General features: G+C 42.2%; 1 protein-coding gene across 12 annotated transcripts in view; it reads left to right on the plus strand.

Annotated features, from left to right (window-relative positions):
* Window positions 1-20,736, plus strand: part of SYBU (syntabulin) — a 108,098-nt gene that overhangs the window by 85,364 nt on the left and 1,998 nt on the right. For 11 of the 12 annotated variants that reach the window (XM_057497819.1, XM_057497822.1, XM_057497820.1 and 8 more), the window contains 3 exons: window positions 11,422-11,524; window positions 17,599-17,802; window positions 19,181-19,330. In XM_057497819.1, the coding sequence (XP_057353802.1) occupies window positions 11,422-11,524; window positions 17,599-17,802; window positions 19,181-19,330 (457 nt within the window). The remainder of the gene's footprint in view (window positions 1-11,421; window positions 11,525-17,598; window positions 17,803-19,180; window positions 19,331-20,736) is intronic. The other variant, XM_057497821.1, reaches the window with a different exon arrangement.

Raw genomic sequence — 20,736 nt, forward strand, 5'->3', positions numbered from 1 at the left:
CTAAAGCAGGGCAGTTGCTTTCTAATAAAGGCACTTCACACAATCACTTCCCCTTCTCCAAAACAGCGGGTACTGCCTGACTTAAATCCCAGGCTCAAACCCAATGTTGGGACTTAGAACTAGGTATTTAACCAAATTCTGGCCTCATTAAACACCAGCATATACTCATGAGGAAGCCGCCAGCCATCTCCCCTCCTCCCCACCCTGGTACAAGGGTTTTCCCCTCAGTGAGGTAAATACGTGGTCCAGTGACTCTGGGCCAGCTTCTCATGTTCATGGGCTGGCCTCACTGCCAAGGCTAAGGGGCAAGGTCATGGAGTGACCTAAACAAAACCCAAGAGGCCATCACTTAATTCTTGATCTTTTAGGTTTACTCAGGGTCAGAATGACCCTTGGATGAAGGATCACCTTAAGGTATATTGGATCCTAAAACTGGAATAGGGTAAAACAGAAATTCTAGTTTTATTTTACCTCTTGATTCTCCATAACAGTGAGAGGGAAAGGTGTGTAAGGACAGATGGTCCACTGAGCATTGCTTTTTATCTACAGGACGCATTACATAAAAGCAGATGTACTCTTCCAGTTTTTTTCTTGGGGAAAGTTGTACTTCTGGAAATGAAAATAGATTTTATCAAAATGGAAAATCTTGCTAGATGAGTAACTGTAATAAATCCAACTCATTTTCTCATCATCAGGAGACTGAAGAAATAAATTATGGTATAAGTTATACAATGGAATATTACATAGTTTAATGAAGGTAGTACATACAAATAGATGGACAATTTTAGCAATATGATTTGAGAATTGCTGCTAAAGGTTATAGATACATCATGATAACCTGTTTATTAAAAAGTGAAAAATAGACAAAACAGAAAACAAAAAAATATCTACTTTTTAGGAATACATTTAGATATGATAAATCTTTGTGTAAATGAAAGCAAGGAGATGGTGAACAAGAGGTAGGATGAGGATGTGAAAGTGTTGATGTTCTAATTTTTGTGAGGGGTGGTGGTTTCTTCATTTATTGTAATATTAAATGTAAATAAATAAATAAAAGCATAAATACATAAATGAATAAACCAGTCAGTAAATAAAAGGATAGTCTTACAAGGGCCAATGGTGAGAGTGGGTCAGGAAACAAGCAATTTGATTAATTCAATTCTGTGCATCTGAGACTCATATTTAAAAGGAGAGAAAATATCTTTCCGGGTTGCAGAGAATGTAATGAAATGCCACTCTCCAGGTTCATGCTTGGTATCCTCGAAGTGCTATATGACTTGAGGTCTTTGCCATTTTTTTCCACGTCTCATCACTGCTGGCCCAGCTTAGAAACAGAGATCAGTGAGGGAGGCCATCCAAAGACCTTTGAGGATTGTCGGAAAGTCACTAAAGAAAACTATGGCTGTAGTGGCACTAAGGTAGGAAAAACACGTGCTTCCTTTTCTTTGATACCCACCTCTCTGAGAAAAGTTACATGTTTCTCAGAGAAGCAAAGGTAGGAATTTTAGAAAAGATAACAAACCTGTGTGTTGTATAAGACACAAGATCTTCAGCACCTGCTGCTGCATCGCCCTCGTTGCCTCATTCCCGCTGTTGCTTCTCCTCTTCCAGCGCCACTGCCTCCATGTGCTGTCCCTTCACCCAACACCCGTCTGCGCAGCTCCTCAGCTCCTCCTGCTTAACAGTCATGAAGAGCTTCGGTTCAGTGAGCGTCCTCCGTGGAATCTTAATCCTCCCAGCAGGAACAGCGTTTCCCTTTGCTGGCCTTTCAGCACCTAATTTATGTCTGTCTTAAGGCACTGGCCTCTTAAGGCAAGATCCACGTCGCAGCCTGATGTTTGCTAGGTGTGCAAGGAGCTGGGGACATAGAAAAAAGAACTAATGAAATCTCAACCCGCATGGAGATGCTGTCTCCAACAGGGTGTTATTTGTAACCCACAGACCCCAAGAGAAAGTTCAGTGATTAGTTCTCTATTGTTGAATGTGCTTCAGGCTTTCCATGAAACTGGGCAAGTTCAATCAGTGTACTCATTGATTTATAATATAGAGGGAGGAGGAAAACTCTTTACCACTCTCTGTCAGAACCCTCTTCTGTTTATTTTCATTCTTGTTTTGAATTCATGCCTGCCACTCACACCCTCCAGGGCAGCCCCACGTCACTCCTTGTCTCTGGGCCAAGTCCTTCTCCCTGGTTTTGGTCTCACAGACGTTAGGACCCAGCTGTGTTCAGAGAGCGTGATTGTGAAAAGGAAAACAAAAATAATACCACTGTTCTAAAGTGCTTACTGAGTGCCAGGCACTAATTATTGCATGTTTTACAAATATTAACTTACAGAATCCTTACAACTCTGTTTCACAGAAGAGAGTGAGGCACAGAAAGGTTAAGTGTTTTCTCAAGGTCACACAGCTAGAAACTGAGGTTGTTCTACCATATTATCTCATAAAAGGCAAAGAGAAGCGACTTCGTGGAGATGGAAAAGGCAAGAAAGAGAAAGGTGATAGATAATTCATGAACCAAGGTGTAAAGACAAGAAACTGTAAGTGGAGCGTGGCCTAGTGCTGACAGGGTCCAGTGATGGGACTGCTAGCAGACCGTTTTAATGGAGTGAAGGCGAGGCCGTGCTGCTGAGAAAGTCAGGGGACTGAGCCAGGAGTGAGGGGAGAGGCAGTGTGGGTCATGATCGCAGAGGAAGACCCAGTGTGTGGAGGGCAGACACTGTGGGGTAAGCCCTGGAGGCTGTGACACACCCAGGGGGAGTGGAGGCAGTCAGAGCTGTTAGGGCTTAGAGTTAACTTGAAGAAAAAAAAACAACTGTGCTTACAGACAGAAGTGAGATCGAACGAAACCTAACAAGAGCATGTTGTTTTAGAGCCCCGTTGCACATCTCTGCAGCAAGCAGTAAACTGTGTCGTCTTTTCCCTGGCAAGTGGGTGCTTTCATTCCATTTGTGCCCGAAATGGCTTGCAGACAGCACCACTGCGCTGAGAAGAGTGGGAAATGAGGTGGCTTCAGAAAAGACCCATCCTTGCCTTCTCCCTTATATTCCGGGCAGACCTACTACTCGCCCCCCTCTGACTTTTTCATGTTGGTGGCATGACAGCCCCCATTTCTCTCTCCCACGTCTTCAGCACCTCGTTCCTTTCCTGTTAACTCCCCCTAAAGTGACAACCCTGCCCCAGACCTTGAGGGCTGCTTTTCCCTGATTTAGGTTTTCCTCCCAGAACCTGAATCTGGTAAACACTGGGTAAACATTTCTCCTTAAATAGAAGCCGCAGGCTCTCCAGCTAGCTTTTTTAAAGGGGCAGAAATTGAGTTCAGTTCAGTAAGCCTGACAAAAAGTCAAAGATAGGGAATTTGTAAGAGTCTGGAAAATGCTTCAGGGAGGACTTGCTCTTGTTATTACCAGGCCCCCAAGATAATCAGTTAGAATGAAGCTTGAGGCCACATGGATGCAAACCTGACCAGACCTGTCAGTGGAAGGCAGTGGGTGAGAGCGTTGCCCCCAGGGCTGTCTGCCCCAGGGCTTGTGCCCGATGCTGGTTCGGTGCGGGCGGCAGCGCGGGCTGGCATGGCTCCTTTGGTCCCAGTCAGCATGGCAGCCTTGGACACGTCCACCACGTCAAAGGCTGCCGGCATAACCCAGAGTGAGAGCAGGCTGGCCTGTGAGGTGTTTCTGTTTGTTGAATGGGATCTCATACCTCCAACTCCGAACTGGTTGGCCCCTCCTCTGTAGAACAGATTATGAGGACTTTGAACCATGGACTTCAAACTGCTAGGTATCCTGCCAACTGTCCAAACCAATATGCATGTGCATGAGCTTGCTGGAACTGGGCTCCTTCAGAATGACCTGTGCCTTCTGTATGACCCCATCTCCCCTTCCAACCCTCTGAGAGTACATGTAGCCCAGGAAGATCCTTCTGTGAGGGGACAGGTCCTTCTGTAACTGAAACTCTTCTCCTCTGTGTACTTTGCCATTGAGATAACATCTTTAACTGGTGGCCTGTCTGCCTTAACTTCTGCTCACTCACCTTCCACTTCACACTGAAGAAAGCCCTTGCAGTCAGACCACACCTGGAGAGAGGTTCTGTATGCTCTTTATCTTTGGAGGTCTCCACACAACATGGTCCATGACCACCGGCTGTGCAGTCATCTGGGGGAATTATTAAAAATGCAGATTCCAGGGTCCCCGAGGCCTGAACTAGAATTTCTGTGTGTGTTGCCTGGCAATCCCAGGTGATCCTTATGAACAGTATGGTTTAGGAATCATTGCATTATTAATAATAATTATAAGATTATATTTATGAGCTCATTAAGCACTTGCCATGCATTCCACTTTTCATTATTTCAACTTCATATCAGGCCTATAAGGTAGAAATTATTATCCACCTAGAGCAGGGCCTGACACATGACATATAGCAGACAATAAATTTTTGCTAAAGAATAAATTAGGAGGCTTTTAAATACACACACACACACACACACACACACACACACATGTATGTGTATATATACATAAATACATAAACTAAGACTTGGAAAAGACAAAAACACATGGCTAAGAACACACAGCTAGTGAGAGATGGAGCCCAGCTTTACAGCACCTTCCTTAGGTAGATCTAGTTGGGCTGTGGATATGAAGGTTGGTGCCTCCTTCTGATGATGCTGGGTAGTGCATGGCCTTGGGGCTGGACGACCCCAGTGAAGTTTGACTGGCCTTGGATTACACTGGTTGATCTCTTTCCATAGTGTTCTCTTCTTGGCCATCTCTGTAAGTTAACAGGCCACGTAGTTATTACTAATGAAGAGGGAAGGCCCAGAGAGGTTAAGTGGTCATTCACAAATTCAAAGGGAACCCATTCTCCTTCCCATCCTCTAGTCAGTTGGCCAGTGTATAGCCTTAACTTTCCCTGAGGATGAAGCAGAGAGAGACTAGAGGCATCCTGGGTTCCTGTGGAAAATTAATAAGCTTTTTTCCTGGTCAGAAAATTTAATTTCCTCTTCCTTTCTTGAAGTTTTTTTACACCCTCTTTGTTAATCATTCTTTCATCAACTCTCTTGGCTGGCGGGTGGACTCACTGCCTGTGTTTCTGCTGGGACAGGCAGCTGAGGCAGCCTGAGACAAAGGAATGAATGAGGTGGAGCTGTCCTTGACCCTCTCAGTCCTCTCAGGCCTCCGTTTTGATTATAAAATGACTTCCCTTTAAATATTTAAGATTTTTAAAGTGAAAAGAAAAAAAACAATTTTCCATAATTACACTGTACCCCTATTTATATTTTTTTATAATAAGAGTGACATATATATGGTTAGAAAGGCCAAATGGAAAATAGAAAATAGGAAAGCCAAAGTAAGATACAAATATATAAAATGAAAATGAATCTCTCTATACTCCTACTGCCCCATTCCCAAGGGAAACCACTATTAACAGATCTTTTTTATCCCTCAGAAAAAACAATCTATGCCTACAGCAGGCTATACATTATTTAAAATTTTACTACACAAAAGCAGGCATACTACATCCACTGTTCTGCCTCTTGATTTCCTTATCTAATAACAGGCTTTTCTGATCTTTTCACATTGGCACACACAGGCTCATGTCACTCCTTTTCATGACTGCAGAGTATTCTTCTAAGTTATTGTACCACCTGACCTAACCAGTTGTTCTGATGGACAATTAGCTTGTCTATTTGGATGTTTCTGTGCAGGAAAAATTCTTAGCAGTAGTTTTTTTTTTACCTTTTTATGCATGTGCATCAACTCATCTGGCCAATTCTTACCATAGTGTTTTTCCCTAAACGCTTAACAGAAAAGTGTTATCAGACTTTAATTTTTTTCAAGTTTTTGGCCAAGGTAGCTGAAAAAAATCTCTTTCTTTTCATTTACATTTTTAATGTTATAAGTGAGATCATATGACTTTTCATTATATGGCTGTTTGTTTTACTTTCTTTGTCTGCCATCTGCCTGTTCATGTCTTTTGCCCATTTTTCTGTTAGGTTTTTTTCTTTTTTTCTAATTCATGTGGGCATTTGATAAACTAAGGAGTTTAGCCCTTTGTCTGTCATATATTGTAAATATTTTCTTTCATCTTATTTGTATTTGACTTTGCTGTTTTCCCATAAACAGTTTTATTTTCATGTAGTTAGATTTATCAATACAAAATTATTTACAGAATTCTAAATACTCTAAATCTGAGCTTCTCTTTTGTTTTTAATGTTTTATACATATGCTTTTTCATGGCAGTTTCATCATTGAATATCAATCAGAATGAAGATAACTACTTTCTGCAATTATGACATAAGTGAAAATGATATAATTTTCAGAAAGACTTCTAAAATTCAAGAATATCTGTATATATACATATATGTTTATGTCTTCAATCAATTTATTGATCTTTTGATAAAATATCCCCTTTCTAAGATAAACACCTACAGGAGTTTCAGGCAAAATAAAACAAAAATCCTCCTTAGGCTATGAAGTGTTACTTGGATTCATTGACTGGGTCCCTCAAAGCTTTGCAGTTAAGAGTCAGTTCTACTGAATCCACTTTTGAGTGGTTTCTTTTAATAGTGTCTTCTGTAATTACATGTGTCCACTGCTCCAGCTGCTTCTTAATAGCTCTGCTTGGCTTCAGTGAAAATGGCTCCTCTCTGCTCCCTAGAGACCTTTAAATAGAAGATCTGTGTATCTGTGTGTGGGGATGGGGGAGGGGAGGATGAAGTGATGGGGAGCTGTTTTTTTTTTTTTCATTTGCTACCTCTGTTTGAGGTGGGGATATAGGTGGCCAACCTGAAATTAATCTGATAGCTTTGTGGTGACAAAGGGTAAAGGAACGTTTGGAGTAGCTCCAGTCAGTGGTTTAGAATGGCTTAATACAGCTTAGTAGACAGCAGGATTGCTGTGTTCTCAGAGGCTTATGATGTTCTGATGTATGAGGACTCTGCCATCTCCTGAAAGCAGGCAAAATTAATAATGTCCTAAGAGGCTAGGATGCCGGGAGTGTTTTAAAAAAATTAGTCTCATTATCAGTTTCTGTGCATATATTTTTGTTTCCTTTTTTTTCCTTCCTTATGTATTCCCACCTTACCTTACATTTTGTATCTTATATACCACATGCACAGAATATGTATTACCATAATGTCATGAATAAAAGTAACACCTCTTAGGAAAATCCAGCAGTGCTACCAAGCAAAAACCACCAGATCATTGATGAGGATGACTTGGACATGCATATTTTAAAACTTTCCATTTTACAGCCCATCTTTTCAATGGCAAGATTTTATTTCCCATGCTTTGTTGCAGTATTCCCTGTAACATCAGATATTACTAACTGGTGATCCACACACAGGCCGATGGAGGCAAACACTGTCTTGACCAATAAAAACTGCCTTCGGTTAATGCTATCCAGAAAATCCCTATGGAATATATATTAAAAGTCTTGAAATTGAGCATAACCTTTGACTTAAAAATTCTACTTTTAGGAATTTATTCTCAACAGATAAATAGACAAGGATATAAATTTGTAAACCCAAAGATAGCCACTGAACAGTAAGCCTGTGTTTAAGAACAGGGACCCTGGGGTCAGACTGAGTTCCAGGCTTGGCTCCACTTCTTGTTAGTTGTGTCACTTTGCATGCATCACTCAACTTCTTTGCCTCATCTGTAAGAGGGACTGGTAATTGTCCTTACCTCATAGGGGCTGTACTGTCATGAAGAAGAAGTAAGTTGACCTGTAAAAGATGCTTAGGATGGTTTCTGGCCCATAGTGTGCATTAGTAATAATAGAGAAAGTGGACATAGCATACATATTCATTGACATAATAAAAGTAAAATGCAGTATGTTTTAAAGACATCCCCACATTAAAAAACAGTTAGGTTATATAATAACCTATTAACTACAGATGTTGAATAGTTGTATATCAAGAGGTTAACTGTAGCTACAGACTACAGACTGCATTTTCCCCTCTGGATCATTGCTATTTTCTAAATTTTCTACAAAGGAAATGTATGGTATAATAAAAGTTGTCTTTTCAAGCCCTGCAGAATATAGTAAGAGCTAACCTTTACTGAGCTTATAATGAATCAGGTATTTATACACACGCATTCCTTGCTTACAATAACTTCATGAGGCTGGTGCTATGATTATCATCTCCATTTACAGATTAGGAAATGGAGGCACAGAATGGCGAGGTGACTTGCCCAAAGTCCCCCACCTACCTACTAAGCAGTAGAGGTAGGATTTGAACCCTGGCTGGCTGACTCAGGGCCTATGTTTTTAGGTTAAGTACTCTCTTTCCATGATTTTAGTAATCTGAGAGCTTCCAACCACAGCCCCAACAACAATAACCTAGTTGCATACACTGTTCAAAGGAAATGAATGAAAAGTGCCTCTCTTTCCTTGTATCTTCATTGCCAGTACTGGATAAATGGGGGGTTTTCGGGTCTCCAGCTTTCCTTTTATCTTGTGCAGTAAATAGGGAAGTAGTAAAGTTGACTTTTCTGTGTATCCCTTAAAGTACATGGATTTTACGTTGCATTAGCCAAACTAAAAATAGTTTATAGCTTTAGAAATAACAAACCAAAATAGTTGAGTAGTAGCATATACATTTTTCACCATCCTGTTACTCAGTCCTGAATGCAGCTGCTGGACACCCTGAATGAGTCTTCTAATCTTTTTCAGATGTGCAGAAGATAAGTTAGAAAAGCACCAGAACAAAGTGACCCTAGGCCCTGCACATACAAACGAGTCAATATGTTGAGTTCCAATAGCAATAAAGTATAGAACAAACTGTCCCTCCAGTTCAGAGTACATAATTATCACAGATCAAAGGCATCATGAGGTAACAATGGATTTTTAGCGATTGTCTGATTTATTCTAGAGTCTCCTTTTTTATGCAGGCAGTTAAACTGTAACTGCAAATGTTTTGTGTCTTTTAAAGAATGAAAATTGTGTGTTTCAAGGTAGTAAGTTTACATTACAAAATAATATCTCAAAACTAGTGGCTATAACCACAGGATCTATTTTGAAAATTGTCTGCCTTTATGATCTAATAACTAACCTGATAATTTACCAGCAAATGAAAGTGAGTGAATCAGGCTGTCAGGATGAGCATGTTGCTGGATAGCACCACCAATCTTGAATCCTTGAGATCATAAAAACACTGCAGTTGAGCCAGGGCATTACTCAGAGGTAACTGAGTTTGGGAAGCTCATTACAACATTAGAGTCTCTGAAACCCAGAAGGAACAGCCTTCTCAGTGCTGATGAAATTCCCCCCTAATTCTCGCAGAGTTCTGCTGGGAATTGGGATTCACTGCTGTCATCTGTGCTTGGGGTCATTCTTGGTCTCCTCCCCAGAAGAGGCTAAACTTGCCAAGAGTTTCTGGAGGCCAGGAAGGGGATTTTCTCTCTGCGCCTTGCTTTTGTCTAACTTGCCCTCTAGCAAACCTAACAGAGCCCATCAGTGAGAAGATATGTTCTCCCGTGGGCGGATCTGGCCGCATCTTGTACCTCTCCGGCGTCTTGGCTGTTAGGGAGAGGGTAATGCACAGTTTATTCAGGAAGCTCCCCAGTGAGCCCACTTCCTCCCGGCGCCCTCCTGAGGACACAGCGGGGACAAATCAGCTTTGGTTTCCTCCATAGTAGAGTAGTGAGATTAATGTGTGCCTTTCAAAGTTGTCAAGATTAACAGATATAAAGACTAAAAGGTTGAGAGAAATCTGCATCCGTGGATGTTTTGTTGCCCTTGTCTAGCTTGGATTAATACTTAGTCTGTAGGCACAGACCTGATCATCTACATTTGCCCTCTTACAGCACTAAATTGTTTTCTACCTTTATCTTTCATCTACCTACCACCTCAGCATTTTATTAAAAATAATAATAATAATAAGGGAGAAATGTGGGATTCACATATAAATCAAGTATAAAAATCAAACGAATAATCATATCTGACTTGATTGTTTATAGTTCATGATGCGTGATCAAAACCGAAAGTTTCTGTGATGACTGCCCTTGCACTGTTCACCATGTAAGAACTTATTCACTATGTAAGAACTTGTTCATCATGTAAGAACTTGTTCGTTATGCTTCAGAAAATTGGAGACTGTTGAGAATTAGGCTTGGGGTTGATTAATGATTGTGCATTGAGTCCCCTATACAGAATTTTATTGTTGTTAACAACAATTTGATCAATAAATATGAGAGATGCCCTCTCAAAAAAAAAAAAAAAAGAATAAAAGGCATCTCCTATAGGACCTGGAACCTAGTCGTAAGCAGTCAATAAATAGTTGTTCTGATGAAAATTATTTATTATTCACTGCTTGTCAGAAACTCAAAGAATTTAGATTATTCATATTTTCCTCAACTGAGAAATGTGAGTTGGCTCTGGGTTCTAGGCCAGAAGAGTCACAAATTGTGTTGTAGGAGTTGAAAGACAAGGTCAAATAACGTTGTACACTTAGATTTATTTTCCAAAAGCACATGGAACTTTGTCTTTTTTAAAAATCCTCTCTTTCTTCTTCCCACTTGTCCTCCCTTGCCTCTTTCATTCCCCATCACTTCCCCAGGCAATCCATGGAATATTTCCATTATTACTATTTCAGAACTATGTACTTTTTGTTAGAAATGATTAATTATCCACCCCACAGCATGTTTTTCTAATTACATACCAAATTGTGGTCTGTATTCAAAATGTGAAGTGATCTTTGTAAACAAATGAGCAATCCCCCAACCCCCAAAGAGAAAAATTTCAAGTTTCAGTACAATTCACAGTTTCTGTCACTGTCACTGGGACCTTTTTTCATTTGTTTGGAAATGTTCAAGCCCTGCTTTTTGTTAAGGTTGTGTTTTTAATAGAAGAGCTGCAGCTGCAGCCAGAGAAAGTAAAGAATCAGAGAGCCCTGTTCAAGCAGTTATCTGGAGCCCAGGCTTTCTTCCCGACTGCTTCTAAGTGGTTGATTATCTCCAGACCCTAACGTGCCAAATTCAAGTATGGCTAACTGACTGCAAAAGCCCAAAGATAAACTCTCTTGGAAAAGCTACTTTTGGACTGACAAATATGCTTTTCATTCTGCTTAAAGTTCCAGCCAGGCCGTTGATGTAGAGGGCATGCCTGACACCCAGGGAGAGGCATGCATCACCCCCACCCTGACTGGGGTCCATGTTGAGAGTCTGCTGGGAGACTGGCATCTTTATGAAACCAGCCTTTCTGTGCTCCTAAGCGGTGTTTATGAAGTGATGTCGTGCTTGCGCCTTCTTTTGTCTGCTTTGAGGAAAACGCGGAGAGCCTGGCAGCACTGGAACCATGCCACTTGCTGAGGGGGTGTGTGCAAACGCAGGAGCCAGGGACCTTGGGAGGCAGGGAACTGGCCAGCATGTTCTCAGGTTTCCTGTCCTTCATGCTTCTCTCTCCCCTGTTGTTTTTCAGGTAGTGAAGCTGATTTTAGCTCCTCAAGCAGCACGGGCAGCATTTCCGCTCCTGAGGTCCATATGTCTGCAGCGGGAAGCAAGCGGTCCTCTTTCTCACGCAAGTAGGCACTGTCCCCGGATCTGTATTGTTAAAATGCTTTACACAGATGACTTACCTGAACTATGTGTTTCTGTAGAACCACTCAGATTACTATCCGTACATATTTTGTTATTATTTAGTGAGTGATTTTTGTTTGTTTGTTGCAATGATTTGAAGTTGGTACTTTTCCCTATGTTACCTTCTGTGGTCACATGTCTTGGCCTGTGTTTGTCCACCCATGGCTAACTGCCATTCAGTGCTTGGCTCTGTGTCCCCCTGTCCTTCCCTCCCTTCTCTCTGTCCCTCATGCACCTGTGTACTCACCTGGTATCCAGCTAGCTGTCACCCACTCCCCACTCTGCCTCTCCTTCATGAGTCTATTATTTCTTTCCCCTTGTTGACCTTCCTATTTTTTTAATCTTTGTAAAAGAAGCATAGCAAGTCCTTGGCCACTCCCAGTGTTCACCTGGAGAAGGAGTGACAAAAGCATAATGTTCGTAGGCGTGGGTGGCTGCCACTCTAAGAAGCACTGAAGCAAAACAGCTAAGTGTATGTGTGTGGGCTCTGAGCCAGGCTTCCTTAGTTTGAATGCACCTGCACCACCTACAGGCTGTGTGTCCCTGAGCACATTGCTTAACTTCTCTGTGCCTGTGTCCTCATCTGCAAAGTAGGGCTACAGTCATATACACCAGGTTTATTGTTAAGATTAAATTAGTTAATACAGGTATTAACTAGAGTCAGTGTTTAGGGCATAGCAAGCATCCTCAACAAATGTTTGCCAGGGAAGCTATTTGGATTGGGGGAGAGGATTGTGGGAAACTTTGAGCCACTATCCATGTTTGGTGGGGTAAGTAGTAAGATCCAGGACTCTCTGTTACCATCAGTGATTTTATTCATTCAACAAGTGTTTATTGAGCATCTACTATGAGGCAGGCTCTGGAGATATAGCAATAAACAAAACTCCCTGAAAATTATATTCATTCTAGTAAGGAAAGAAAGACCATAAAAACATAAATAATATCATTTTTTAAAAAACACACAGGGAAAGAACAGAGAGAGTAATGAGATGTGTGGTGTATTTTGGATAGGCTGGCTCCAGGAGACCTCTGTGATGAGCTGAACTCTAAGCAGGGACCTGAACAATGCATAGACTGAGCCACAGAACAGTTAGAGGTGATGGGTCTTAAAGACAGGACAAGTCACTTGCTGTCCTGGAGCAGTGTCCAGATTTGTAAAACGGCCGTTAGAGTACATGATTTTTAAGATCCCTTCCTGGAGGAAAAACTGTTTAGTTTCCAACAACTTGCATTTCCAGGACTCAGGAAATAAATATTTCCCATTTTTCTTGGGTGAGCCAAAGAAAGGTTCGACTGATATTTATAAAGGGACATGAGACCCCCAGGGCAGTTTTATTGTTAAAAACAAAGCTGAAGCCAGGTAAGCCAGTAGCAAAAGAGTAAAGTCCACAGTAAAACACAATTGTTCTATCTCCAAATGCCATCTGTTTTGGAAATAAAGTGCCTCTGGGATCAGAGCACATGAATATAAACATTCTCTGTAGAAATCAGATGTGGCTTGCTCTAAGAATAACCCATTTATCTAACCCGTTCAAGAAATTAGCACACAGCCATAGTACAAGGTATCAAAGAACAGACAGGCAAAAGAAAATGGGCACGACCTGTAGAGGAAGCCAACTTTACTAAGCATTTCAAAGTTAAATGAAATTTAACATTTGTGGTTAAAGTCCAAGGTAATGTCAATAATAGTAGCGACTTGGAGAAGATGTTCGAGTCTGGAATCCATGATTTCTCTGAGTGACTTAAAATTGACATGTCAAACAGAAAATAGCTAAATATAATTATATGCAAATCAGATATATGCTTAATAGATAGACAGTTGAAACTGGCAATGTTCTATCCATTATCCTCACTTTTTAAAAATCTGATCCAGGCACAAGAGCACAATGTAGATTTCTTTGATGGAATATTTCAGGCATTTCATGGAATCTTTGTGTTCTACAGGATCATGAATAGGGGGGATAACTCCTTTAGATGGCCCAGATATCTATGCCAAGCCTTATAATAACTTATGATTCTTGAAATTGGCTCATTCCTCATGTAATAAATGAGTTTTCTCTGTGGAGAATTAGCTCCTGGAAGAAGGGCGAACAGAAACATTTGGTGAAGGATGGGAAAAATGAGGAACAGGTGGAGTTGGTGAGATTATTTTTGACAGGTGATTTTAAAAATAAAATTTTAAAGATTCACAAATGATCTCTCCTTAGAGAAGACAAGTCTGTTAATCTTTCTGAGTAACTCTCTTTCTTAAACAATAACACTAATCTGATTAGAGGCAGACAGAACTAAGAAGGAAAAAAAACCTTGGGATTTAGAGGCAGACACACCTGGGTTTGAGGTTAGTCTCCATTGTTTATTAGGTGCATGACCTGGAGCCCTAAGCCTCAGTTTCTTATTCTGAAAAATGGGATAATGATGACATCTACCTCAATGAATTAAATGATTTGATACATATGAACGCTTAACACAGTGCCGAGACCTTAGTGAAAGGGTCATTGAATGGTTGTTTTAGTTAGCGGTGGTCAAAATAATTCGAATGGACATGCTGCTGCTGACGGTGATGGTTATGGCGGTGATGATCACATTAGTGAGCTCAGGCTGCTATGACAAAATATCACAGACCAGGGGGCTTAAATAACACAAATTTACTTTCTGACAATTCTGGAGGCTTGAAGTCGAAGATAAAAGTGTCACAGGCCTGGCCTCTTCTGCAGCCTCTCTCCTTGGCTCATAGGGGGCTGTCTTGTCCCTGTTTCTTCACATCATCATTTCTCTGTGCCTGTGTCCACATTTCCTCTTCTAATAAAGACATTAAATTAGATTAGGGCTAACCCTAATTGTCTCGTTTTAACTGAATTACTTTTTTAAAAGCCCTGTTTCCAGATACAGCCACATTTTTAGGTGTGGGGCTTTAGGGCTTCGATATACAGATTTGGGGGAAGACATGATTCAGTCCATAACTATGATCATGGTGCTGCTTATGATGAGCATGTGATGATAGTAATGTTACCCTGAAGTAAAGGACAATGGCTGAGAATGGAAATTCACCTTGTGAGGTTCCCTTCTCCCTTCTCCCTTCTCCCTTTCTCTCACTTGCTGTTTGCTGTATTCAAGGATACAAGAAGGAGGTGAGGTCAGCAGAATTCTCTCTCCTTTCTGTGGACTGCATTCTTCTTGTCCACCAAGAGATTTAGGTGGACTGGGGAGGGTAGCATGGAGTTTGCCTATTCATGGCCTTAACAAACATGCAACCTGGGTTTCCCCTTTGAAAATGTTTTATCATCATCCATGACAACTGTGACCTGTGTATGTTAGCATTTGAACTAAACTGAATGGAAGAAATAGAACTGATATTGTTGAGTACATAGTTTCTTTTTTTAAAAGTTAGCTATAACAGTCTGGTAACTCAGTTCCTGAAATATATTTGAAGACTTGATTATACCTTAGGAATGTGTAATAGCTTGAAGAGTTTTTGCTTTATTCTGAATAGCAGAAGAATTCTTACAAAATCCTCATCTAATTTAGTTGTAGAGCATGCACTATGTTAAAGACATCAGTGGTGATTTCCTCAGTTAATAACTGCACAGATAGCTAGTACCTAACATACCTGTTTTCAAGTCCAGAACAATGTATTCCATTTGTGTACAGTAGAAGATATTTCTGGAGAGTGAAAAGACCAGGATTTAAATCCCAATTCAACTGTGTATTCTTGGACCAGGTTTTTCCCTGCACCTCAGTTACCTCATGTAAACTGAGTACTTCACATACTTCACATATCGTAAAAGGGAGGTAATAATTATACTGGCTTTATAGCATGATGGTCAGAATTAAGTAAAACAATGCTCAATAAGCATCTGGCACAGGGATAGGGTCACAGAATGATGTCGGTGAAGACTGAGTTCAGAATAGAATTCCCCAGGTCAGAATTAGGGCTGGCTCTCTACTTTCTCTCCTGACTTGTAATGGCTCATCTTCTATATTTCTTATTGTCACACTAAGAAATAGTCAGGCTGGTTGGTTCCAGACTTGGATGTGAACTCTGGGGAAGCAAATCCCAGCCTGAGTCCATGTTCTTTGCTGCTACTCACAAAGCCCTGCCCACCGCTGGGCTGCTCGATCTGGTTTGTCACCAAGCCATCAGCCCATCTGTTCCACATAAAGTGTCCCGTTCTCATGGAAAGGAGGCAGCGCACATTTGGATGATATCAAAAGGAAAGAACTTTTTAACTTTAGAGTGTGGTGATGTCTCATTTTCGCGTGATTTACAAGGTTGACAGCTAGTTGAAATTGTATTTGATTTTAAATAAGTTATTTTGGTTTTAGAGCCAAGTATACCCACACGCACACGCACACTCACATTCACATTTACACGTGTTTCTCATTGAGATGTGTCATTTAGCTACAGCTGTAATTAAAACTGCAAAGAGATTGTCAGAAAGCAGTATTGCCACATGAACGGTATCTCGTTTCCTTTTGTTTTATTGTAATGTCATCAAGAAATGTTCCTGACAGAGCCGTTATCCTGTTAAAGTAATTTCAACATTCTCAGGATGCTTCCTTACACTAGCGGGTGTCAAGTCTCTGGAACCAGATTAACAAGGAAGTCCAATCAAGTTTATCCTGTAATAAGACCCTACAGCTTAGTAGCCCTTTAACTGTTTGTTGGATGTACTCACATGCATTCATTGATTTGATTTTCATGTCAACTCTGGAGAAAGGCAGGGAAGGTTATCGTATCCCCACATAGTAAGTGGCATACTTGCCCAAGTTCCTAGTAAGTGGCAGTGGCAGGACTCAAACCCAGCCTATTCATCTAGCAGTCAGGGAGCACCTAAAGCGTTCCTGGAAGTAGTGGGGGTAGAAAAGAACAGGGTGTGTTCCTGCCCTCAGAATGCTCCCAGCTGGCAGGAAAGACAAACAGGTATGCAGCGGTGATGCAGTGATAAGCCGCTGGGTGGAAGTGTACAGGGAGGGTTAGGGAGCCGCAAGGAGTGGCCCGTAGACCAGCCTGGAGACGCAGGAATCCAGAGAAGGCTGCTTGGAGCAGGTTCCCGTCAGTGTCACAGTAGGAAGTATCCAGAGACTTAAGGTGGGGAGCAGAAGGAAAACATTCTAGGCAGAGAAAGTTATAGGTTCGAAAACATAAAGATGATGGAGAGCATCATGGATCATCAGAAAACTGTAAGTCATTTGGAATGCTGGCATCCAGAGGGAGGGGGGGGGCAGGGGTTGGGTTGGACAGGGAGGGGGGTTTGGACCTTGTGAGCAGGATTAAGGAGTCTTGCCTTTATGCTGGAGGCAGTGGGGAACTGCTGAATGGCTTTGAGGAGGATAGTAATAATCAAATTCCACTTTAGAAAGACCCATTCCAGCCACAGGGTCAGCCTCCTTCCTGGTGGGGGCAAGACAGGAGGCTGGGGACGAAGAGAGGGCTGTTACAGTCTTCGCGCAGTTGAACATAAAGGTTGTGCCAAGTCACTGGGGATGGAAAGAAAAGGAAAGCCAAAGCAGGTTGGTAAAATTTTTGACTTGATACATACATGGACTATGTTTATCTGTCCTCTTTGGTCCTCCTCCTTTCTGGGCAACCCGCTTCTTCCCCATCCTCCAGTGAAACACTCTTACTTATTTTCTTACACCAACATGAACCAAACCCAAATAGTTTTAAGCTGAAACAGGTGTACAGGAACAAAAACCACATCTTCACAGCAAAATGAACCAAATCAATATTTTACATGGTTAATGTTCTTAGCAGGCAGTTGGGTTTAATTCAAAACAAGCTTTATGGCCAAAAACAATTTGAAAGAATAGCAGAGGGTGAGGTAATGTGCTAATGACACAAAGGTAGAAAATAGCAGGCAGGTAGGAAGAAGGCTGTTCGTAAGGACAGTTTGCGCTAATAATTCAGTCACCCCTTTCAACGCTATCAATTGGATTTCCTTAGTAGTTACTCACTATAAAAAGCATTTGGGCACCCGTAGCCCCAAGGATTTTACAATGTTTCATGTTTTTCTCCCAGTCGAGGTCCCCATGGGCGGAGTAACGGAGCTTCATCGTGCAAGGCCGGCCACAGCCCACCCTCCCCACGGGAGAAGGACCTTCTGTCCATGCTGTGCAGGAATCAGCTGAGCCCCGTTAGCATCCATCCCAGTTATGCACCTTCTTCCCCAAGTAGCAGCAACTCTGGTTCCTACAAAGGCAGTGACTGCAGCCCGGTCATGAGGTCAGTGCTGCTCATCCGTCTCCCACTTCATGGTTCTTAGTTTGTCTCTTACTTCGTAAGTTTCCTATAAAAAAAAAATTACATAACCCATGATTCCCTGCCTTATTCTGCAATAAGACACTTCTCTTTCCTTTCCCATACTCAGCTAGTCCTTCAACAGCTGCTGCAGGAAACAGACATGTCAGGAGGTCTACTAAGTTTCAGCAGCCCAAGTAGTGACTGGTAGGGCAGAGAAATGGCTCCGTGGCAGTAGGAGGATCCTCTGCGTGTCCCTCAGAGCAGGGGTGAATGGTTCACGTGATCATTCACTCAGCACGGTGTGCCAGGTGCCGTGTGAGCACTGGGAGTGGGGCAGGGCGGCAGTGGTCCCTGTGCGTACCACCCAGAGGACACGAAGACATTCCTCATGACCAAGGCATATGAAGATGACTCTGCAAATAATTGATGCTTGATATGTACGTACAGGATGGAGAGAGGCTCCAACTCAGTCTGGAGGGATCAGAGGAGGCCTCCTGACCTGTTGAAATTGAAATGAGATCTCAAGGTCAAGCAAGGAGTGAATTAGTCTGGGAGTGGGGCAGGGGTTGCAGAAAGGATCTGTAGAGCCCGAGGAACATGGCAGGACTGGCTGCAGGGGAACTGGACACGGGCCATCAGGTGGAGTGCCGTGGCCTTGACTGGGTCCACAGTCCAATCCAGGTCTGCATTTGGGGAAGAAGCTGCAGCCCCTCCTTCAGGCTTCTCCCCTCCGGGCCTCCATTCTCCCGAGTCAGCCCTCCTACAGCAGATGCCCGCCCTTGGCCAGGCCTGAGAGGGGCCGAGAGTCCACTAGGGAACTTGGTGGAACCCTGAGCGTCTCTCTTACAAAACACATTCTGGTGAATAGGGCAGACTTTCCCTTCAGAAGAAGGGAACTTTCCACCAAACTAGCACATTCACACCAGAGACTGATTTGGAACAATTTGAATTCAACTAATAACAGTCAGGATCTTTAGGCAGAGGCACATGGTGCGGAAAGTTGGGCCACCCGCTCCTTCCTTCCCTCCCGCCTGCCCCATCTCATTGTCCTTTAATATGACAGCATGTTTCTCTGAACCTACGGCTGGCCTGTGGACAGTCGTGCATTACGTTGTATGAGATCATTCCTAAGCCATAGAAAATCCTCCCTCTCCACTCCCCACCCCACAAACAACCTCCTCCGATCTTCCACGTAACGAACAGTCCCGAGATTGGCAGGTATATTAGTCTCCCTTCCCAAGTGAGGTCACACGTTATTGAGGTTTAAGACCCCAACACACAACTGCTGTTCCTTCTGGAGCTGTGCCTGAACTTCTCTTTGTATAGGAAAAGTAACATTTCATTCCTTGGATTGTTTCAGGCGGTCTGGAAGGTACATGTCCTGCGGTGAAAACCATGGTGTCAAACCCCCAAATCCCGAGCAGTATTTGACCCCTCTGCAGCAGAAGGAGGTCACGGTGAGGCACCTGAAGACCAGGCTGAAGGAGTCCGAGCGCCGACTTCAGGAGAGGTGAGTCTGCTCTCCTGGCATGCCGTGGCTCAGGGCAGGTTCTTCTGAGCCCACACTGTAGCAAAACAGAAAAGAAGAAAAATGATTTCATTTAATTTCTGTCCAACTTTTAGAATCAGTCTCGCCAAACAGCCATGTCGTAGCCGTGTATGGTTCGGCTGCTGCCAGAGCCCAGGGGCTCCTCTCAGGCCCACAGCCAGCCTCTGTGTCTTCTGGGTGTGTACAGCTTTGGCATGGAGAGTTGGGTGTGTTCAAAACTATTTTTAAATGACAGGAACCCTTGGCGGGAACAATCCCATACTTCCAGGAGAATGGGTCACATGCCGTGGGCCCCTAGTAAGCCCTGTTTATCTCTGTGGAAGAGGGGATGGCCATGAGCATTGTGATTCCTGCAAGCTATTTCTGTGCTGAAGGAAGAGGTTCGTTATTCTTGGCCAAGTGTTCAGGTAAAATAAAACAAAACAAAACAAGAACCAAAAAAAACAGTCCATGTTTAAGAGATCTTATCTCAGAGAGAAAAGACCTTTGACATCTTAGGGCAGGCCAGATTTTCTGCTTGATGGATTTTCCCTGGAACATTTTGGGACAGACAAGCAGAGCTCTGATCAGGGTAGTTGTAAATTCAGGCTGAGCATGGTGTGAGTCATACCCAACTTTCTGGAAGTCTTTGGTTTGTGATTTGAGGAATCTATGGAGGGTTTAAGCAGTCATGAAAGGGTGGTATGGGAAGGCAGTGAAACAGGAGGATATTGAAGCCTAGACTTAAAGAAGCAGTGCCAACATCTCTTCATATGCATCCAGATCCGAGTACCTGGGCTTCATATCTTGAGAATATGAAGACATATATTTACATTGACTATGAAGAAATTATATGTAAGGAAAAATTTTTTGACCAAGTTCTTGAAATAGGATCCTGAGAAAGATCTAAAAAAACAGGATAGATTCTCTTCAATGTAGGATGGATCAGTATGATCTTACCTGAGGGAACACAGAGTAATCAGCTGTTCACAAAGTCCTTGCAACAGGTAGCATTTTCTGATTTTAAAAAATATTTTACTTGTTATTGGAATATAATCAGAACAGTTTTGCAAGACTAAAACTTACCAGTCTGCTTTCTATCTTTGATAGGTAACTAAAAGTGAAATGGACTTTGCTTCCACAGACTGTTTGCAGACATGAAGGGGTAGGCTGGGGAGATAAGAGCAGGCTATGGAACTCTAATGTGTTCTAATAATAAAATTCCAAATGTTAAGTATTGAAGAGAGGATATTGCTGGTAAAGTATTTAATGCAATGCCTTATTGCAAGCACTCCAGAAGAAAAAAAACAAAACTATAGTAGCATTTTTTATTCTGATCCTAGTTGCTATTATTTTTTAGCTATTTTGCAATTAAGGTGGTTTTACAA

This window comes from Manis pentadactyla, chromosome 3 (assembly GCF_030020395.1).
Source record: "Manis pentadactyla isolate mManPen7 chromosome 3, mManPen7.hap1, whole genome shotgun sequence".
NCBI classification, from domain to species: Eukaryota; Metazoa; Chordata; class Mammalia; order Pholidota; family Manidae; genus Manis; species Manis pentadactyla.